The 7,303-nt window shown below is 39.5% G+C and overlaps 1 protein-coding gene across 1 annotated transcript; it reads left to right on the plus strand.

Moving 5' to 3' along the window:
• The first annotated feature begins 5,281 nt into the window (after window positions 1–5,281).
• On the plus strand, window positions 5,282–5,695 carry LOC131226929 (serine/arginine-rich splicing factor SC35-like). Its single transcript, XM_058222629.1, has one exon. It carries the CDS (start codon window positions 5,282–5,284, stop codon window positions 5,693–5,695), a length of 414 nt encoding a protein of 137 aa, XP_058078612.1.
• The last annotated feature ends 1,608 nt before the right edge of the window (window positions 5,696–7,303 follow it).

The raw sequence follows: 7,303 nt of genomic DNA on the forward strand, positions 1-7,303 counted from the left end.
TTCAGGTGGGCCGACAGGTAAGTTGAAAGTGGAATTACAAAAGAATGAATCCCAGCAATGTCTGGGTTCACAGGATGCCAATTTTACAAAAGGATTTCTTAATAGGAGCCATTAGTCACTCCCACTCTCTTTTGCAAAAGAAACATTTCTTAATAGGAGCCATTATGCGATCCTACAAATATAAGAGATGTGGAACTATTTCGAAAGGAAAATTCAGAGAGAATTGGCTGTCAGATTTTGAAACTTAAGAAAATAATCGGAAAATTAAGTTTTAATGCAAGCAAACGCACCTTTGGCCATTTAATGCAACTAATCGCTATAATGGAGACTTTTATCGGCAAAAGAAGATATATAAGATCATCAAAAAAGGCAATTACTACAATTTTAATCTTTTTGCCATTGCATAAGTGGGCGAGCAGAAGTGGATGGAAGCTACACAAAAATCTGTGGGCCAGCAGAAGTGGATGGACAACAAGCGAACTTGCTTCGAGCAGAGAGGACTGAACTAGGACTCTCCACCCTCTTCTTGGACGACCCATGACTTGAAATTCCATGACTGACTAATTTCTCCTTGCTTTCTTCCTCTTCTGTGTTAGGGCTAATTTCAATAACCATCTCAGGTTTTGGCTTTATGGTAACCTTTGGTTTAGCTGCCTTCGCACATCCTTCCCTCTAATGGCCCCATCAACAACAGTTATTGATTTTTATACAATTACACTACAGTTAGTGATGGGAAACCATATTTTCAGATTTTGACTATTTGTATTTCAAATTCAAATAAAATAAATGCGTTGTCGTAAGAAGCTGGGCAACAAAACTCCTGCAGATAGTGAAAATGCTGAGCTTAAAGTCCTAAAGGGGGGTGAATAGGACCATACCAAATTAAAAAATAAATGCGGAATACAAAGATAGATAACACAATCAAATAATAAAATAGCACAAGTAAATAGCAACCTCAAATGCACTAGTCTTGAGAGGTTAATACAAACTGAGTTCTAAGGACAACCTAACACCAAAAACCAAAGGCTAATCGCAGAACAACCTTACTAGAATATTTGTAAATATCAAAAACCCAAACCAATAAAGAGGTAAAGGAAATAAACTAAGTTATTACGACATTCACCACAAGTGCATAAAGTAAATCACAACATTCACACACATAAACAAATCCAATCATCCACCACAACTCCAGGAATTATAGTGGTTCGTTTGTGTGTACACCAACTATCTGAAAACAACCACACAACTACTCCACTCCTAATATCCACTCCCTTGGGATATTAGCTTTCACTATGAAATAAGGTTTTCCAAGGTTCACCTTAAAACCTTCACAATTGTGTCTTTAGATGGGCTTACACAATTACAAAAACCACACAATGACTTTTTCCTGGCTGAATCTCACAAACTAAAATGCAAAAAATTAAATTGTACTTATCTGAAGATTCTTCTTTTGATGAAGCCCGGTAGAACCAATTCGATGTAGATGAATATGTTCAATGTCCAGTCTCACAAGTAAAAGGGTTCTAGGTCTAAATTAATTTTAAATTAAATCAACTTAGGCTAGCTTGATTTGATTTTGATCTCAAAAGAGGGTAAATCACAATTCTATTCTTTAATGAAATAGAGTTGAATGGAGATCACAAAATCAAATAACAAAAGCTATTAAAATGAATCTAAAATGAGAACAATATAGCTTAACAAATGCAGGAACTTATGTCACAGAGTGATGGCTTGATTTAGCTTGGAATGAATGAAAAACTCTGAAATTCATCCTCTATTTATAGATGAAAATACTGTTCACTCGACTGGTCTAAAGGTCGGTTCGACTGATCGATGGACCAACCAATTTTTAAAATTTCTGGTGTGATAAGATAAGATCGTTACTCGACTGGTTGAGTGGCCTGCTCGACTAGTCGAGCAATGCACTCGACTGATCGAGTGGGACCAAAAAACCTTGCTGGACTTTGAGTCAGGCCTGCACGACTGGTCGAGCACTGTTCACTCGACTGGTTGAGCAGTCTCCACGACTGGTTGAGGGTCCAACAAAAAATTTCAAAAATTCACAACAAATCTTGGACTGGTCAAGAAATATTTAGATTGGTAGAGCCAGAGCTTGGACTAGTCAAATAAAGACTAGGACTAGTCAAGGAAATGACCTATAAACTTATGAAATGACCCAAATAAAATATGCAATGAATATAACTCAACCTATGATCAATCTACGGTCATCTATACCTTGTTTGTGAGTTTGAACAATTGAAACATTGTTCGCTTTGCTAATTCATTCACTTGAAATACTTTAAGCTTATCTTCAAAATCTTAAACTTGAGCTTGAACTAAGGCTTGAGTTCATGAGTTTTTTTAAGGTATTGAACTTGAAGATTAAACTTGAACTTGAGCCTTGAACTTGTACTTGTACTTGAACTTGAAATCTTGAACTTCGACAACGCTCTTCAACTTGAATACAGAGAAAAGTTTGACGAAGACATGGACAACTTTAAAATGCACGAAGTTGATCTATTCATCTCATCAACACATGATACATATTCTAAATGAATTGGCACAACAAAATTTGACAACTCTGGGTGCTAGATTTATAATATAGAATTTACAGATAGAAGCAAAGAAGTACGTTAGAAGACCAAAAAACAAAGGAAATGTTGGAATCAGCATAGTACAGGAGTGGTTCGACTTTGGGTAAATCTAATCAGTTGATTTGGTAGAGGTGGAATGGGATAAATGGACCATGCCCACAATCAACTTCCTTGGGAAAACCAAACGGTTAGAAACACCCAATCACAATATGTGTATCGGTAAAAGCAGGCCCGCCTGTACAATTTCAATGGGCCAAAATTTAGAATCCAATGGGGAGATTTTTATGCAGCTTCCATCCACTTCTATTGGCCCACAAAATTTATAATTAATGATGTCCATGACCACTAATGTATGAAGAAAAAAAATCCTAACAGCATTCCACACTCAAAGTATGCATGTAGCCCACTTGATTAGTGGAATGGCTATCTTTGTTTTGTTTTTCTTTCTGTGCCAGGTCGTACACACTTTAGGCCACGATGCCTGGATTGGATGCCCCACCCTCATGCAAGGATTGACATTAACATTCTAAAAGGTGATTATTCGAGTACAGGCCCTGAAATGATTATAAAAAAATATGTGCATACACTGGATATCTAAACTGAATTTGTGCTAGTAGAGAAAATACTCACAAATGGATTAATAGTAAGGTTCTAAAAGGCGATTATACGAGAAGTACTCAGCTGCTACAAGGGAATGGAAACGAACCTACTATTTGGGAGATTCTTCAATGCATTAGGTACAAAACTCTTGTACAACCCAATGAAACCATCACTGCATTCATATTGGGCAATCAGAAGATTGCTTTCCTTCGCAATAGGCAATTTCTATTGGAAGCAAATCAAAGATCAACAGTTGCACAACAAAAGACTACATGAACTAAACAGAGAACTGCAATATCATTGTACAGGCTGGATACAGGACTACCTCTGCCCAATAAATAACTAAAATCGGCATCACTAATCGTGAAAATTCAAAAGGTCAAATTTAAATCTTCTAGATTTACAGGTGGTTCACCAAATGAGAAACATTAAGTCCATCCACAAAAATGGAAGAGTGTGAGCCTTACATGCTGATTACTCAACCCAAACATAGAAACTCTTTTTCATTGCCTCCCCCTGGGCAACTTTAACTCCAAGTTCTTTCTTTACATGCATTGAAAATCACATAATATCTAAATTAGAATTATAAATGACACTACAGATGCAAGACCGCCCAAAATCTCAGGTGGCCTCACACCACTAAGGCAAGTTGGCTTAGAATTTCTAGCTGCATTCAATTTCAAAATGTTCATAAACACATAGAATTTCACTTTTAAAGTTTGTAGTTTTGTCCAGTTCAAGTTACCAAATAGTGGAAAAGATTCACACTTTGGTTTTGTCTAGTTACAACCGCAATTTTGTTCTACTTCCCATTACAATTTGAGCGCTACTTCCCTCTACAATGAAGACTAGAGGCACCAAAGAAGAAAAGAAAATTAAAAAGATAGAAAAAGAATACAAAAGACAGGTTTGAAAATTCATCACAATTTTTCTATCATCCTCTTTTTAACGCCTAAAATTCCACCCTAAATTATAGATTCTATGGGATTAAAAATTTAGGCTACCAGATGCAACTAAAAGAATACAAAATACATGTTTGAAATTCGGGGTTTAGATTTTTAAGTCAGAATCCAGATCCATGATACCAAATGACTCCTCAATTATTTTATTTAAGAGAAAGAGTTGGGCCATCCTAATCTATCGACCACGATCTACCTAGTAGTTCTAGCTTGAAATTAATCCATATTCTAAAAGAGTATGTAACACAATAGAGAATATTGGTTAAAGTATTTCTTCAAACATGTAGGGGGCCATGGACAGTAGTGAATATGGTTGTTACCCAATTTCCTGCCATCAAAAGAGGAAATGAGAGAGAAAGAGAGAGTACCTTCAATTGCCTCCTCTAATTTCTTCTCTTCTCTTTAGTACTATTGAAGAGATATCGATGAAAGGACTTCTTCTAAGAGAATGAGCTAGGAGGCCTCAATCTATAAGGGTGATCCTCGATCTGTTGGAATGATCTTCGAATCAGATGCTGGACATCAATTTTATTTGGCCATTAACCATTGGCCATTGATTAGGGTCGTTAATTGCTCACCATTGATGACCACGTCTGCAGGTTACCGGGCCTACTCAATTTGTAGCTCTAGATCTGATTTAAGAACCGGAGAATGAGAAGAAAGGAAGAGAATTAAGAGAGAGAATGAGATTTGGAGGCAAGATGGGAGATTAAAAGTTCCAAATCCAAGATGGGAGAAATGATTGAGACAAGAGAGAGAGAGAGATAGAGAGAGAGAGATGAGGAAGGGAGAGCGACAAAAGAGGAATAGAGAGAGGGAAATGAAAAACCCTCTTGGCACTTTTTTTTTAATAACCAACATTTACCGGAGCCCACATACCAAAATCAAGGGTGTTTTTGGACATCTGCTAGTGGTTCTCATTATCACTGGTAGTTATAAATGGCCACCAGTAAAAATTGTGCCAGTAAAGCTGCGTTTTCTTATAGTGACTCCCACTAAAGACTCCCGCAGAGCTAAATGCAACCGCGTCCGTTGGCCTACACAAGGACTTTCATTTAGGCCCTACATAAGAGCCAAGGTCCTACAGAAGAACCTAGATTTAGGCCGTCCATGAGAGCGAGTTCGCCCATGGAAACCCCCACCCCCATAATCCCCTTCACCATATTTGTTGCAAATCTCACTTTTGACACAATAGAAGATGATCTGCTTCACATTTTCAGAAGATTTGGGAAATTGACGGGAGTGTTCATACCACGGGATGGTAGCCGCTTCAAATCTCGGGGTTTCGCCTTCATTCGATTTCAGTATGAACAGGAAGCCTACAACACGGTGCTATGTATAAATGGGAGAAGAATCGATGTTAGATTCGTCTCCATCACCAGAGCCAAGAACCAGAAGGGAAGTTCCAATGCAGAGAGGACGCATTATCCTCAGCCGAACCCCCTCAAATTTAGACAGAAAACCTACTTGGAGAAAGTTAAAGAATCTCTTCCCAAAGGCCCGAGCACATCCAAAGGAACTGAGAAATCTCATCAAACCTAGTCCCCAGTCTAGGGCCTTTCACAGTCGAGGCAGATATAAGGGAGGTCGAGAAGATGAAGGAAGCCCTATCCTCTGCACTTATTGCCTCCTCGGCCAAGGAATCTATCTCGATTCTACATCTCATAGACACGTTTCGTAAATCCAACTTCTCATCCTTACAAGTGGATTTCACTAGAATCACCCCCAAGTAATTCCTCTTGAAATTCCAGTCCAGGTAGGAGATGGCTGCTTTTGCCGCTGATTCAAACCTTCATACTCTAATGGGCAACATGGTCAGTAGAATCAACCTCCCTCAACCAGGGAGTTTGGGTTCGTCTTTTGGGAATTCTGGTACATTCTTGGTTCCTAGCAACTATTGAAGGTTTAATGAGAACCTTTGGAGAAGTAGTGGAAATCGACAGTGTGACATTACTAGGGACCTTCCAGGCCTTCACCAGAGTTCGAATCAAGCCTAAACTGAGGTTAGATCTTCATAGCCTGAGATATTTGATGACCAATGGTAAATCCTTCCCAATCATTAGAGTTCTGGAGAGCCAACGGATTAAGGAACGACATGAACATCCAAGCCAAGTAGAGCATGAATAGACAGAATCACCAAAGATTGGGTCATTAAGTCCTTCCACTCGCCTAGAGACCCCTTGATTTCCTGCATCCCAACTGTTTGCGAGAATGCCCCTCAGCCTCTCATATCTTCTCTACCCAATCAAGCACCCCATACCCTCTCCTTCGTCATGAGTGGTGTCCATCCCACTCCTTAAGTCACCCCCATCCCCTCCAAGCCATCATCCCCAGTGTATAGTGGGCTAGAGCCAGACCCTCAATCATCAGCTTCCTCATTAGTCTGGTAAATAAAACAGCCTTCTCCTCTTATAGTGGAGCCTATCAGGTCCAGACCCCACCCTCATGTTGTAGAAGATCTGCCCCCTTGTTGCTCATTTAGGCTCCGGAAGATCTTCTTAATCGTGAACATCTCCTAGACCCTCAGGTACCTGGGAGGGGTTCTCATGTCGCTTCAGCAGTAGTAGAACATAGGTCATCCCCACCCGATCTTAAAAGTATGGAGACACATATAGCTCAGTATGGAGTAGAGCAGAACCTTCGAAATGAGGCGTCTTAGGTCTCTAGAGGAAATGTCAGTAGCGTAAGTGTCATGCCCCAGACTCGGTGATCGGACTCACAAGGAACCCAATAGCTGGTTCCGGCCACAACAGCCTCCATAGTACTCCATTCTCAGTTCCTGGCTCAGGTTCCGATCCTGGGATCCTAAAAGGAGGATTTCCATAGCATAAATCTAATTTGATAGAGCATACCCAAGATCATAACACAATAATATCATATCGTAACCATAGGAACACATTACAAAATCCACTAGAAATTTAAACTTTTACAGGCACATAAGGCTCAAAAGGAAATACATAAGGTAAGAAAGGAAGAGAAAAGTCTATAACGGGTCTTCAGCATGCTCCAATCTAATGCCCCACCGCTACTACGCCGACCAAAGATCTCCTACATGCATCAATCGTGCATAAGCTTATAGAAAGCTTAGAGGGTGGTGAAGGTGTGTGACAATGGTGCTCAGAAGAAGATAGGGGAGAATGCAGAAGGAAA

The sequence above is a fragment of the Magnolia sinica genome, chromosome 15 (assembly GCF_029962835.1).
Source record: "Magnolia sinica isolate HGM2019 chromosome 15, MsV1, whole genome shotgun sequence".
Classification (NCBI taxonomy): domain Eukaryota; kingdom Viridiplantae; phylum Streptophyta; class Magnoliopsida; order Magnoliales; family Magnoliaceae; genus Magnolia; species Magnolia sinica.

What these genes read in the sequence shown, in the direction of transcription:
- LOC131226929 (XM_058222629.1), top strand. Translation starts at nt 5,282, where the DNA reads ATGGAAACCCCCACCCCCATAATCCCCTTCACCATATTTGTTGCAAAT.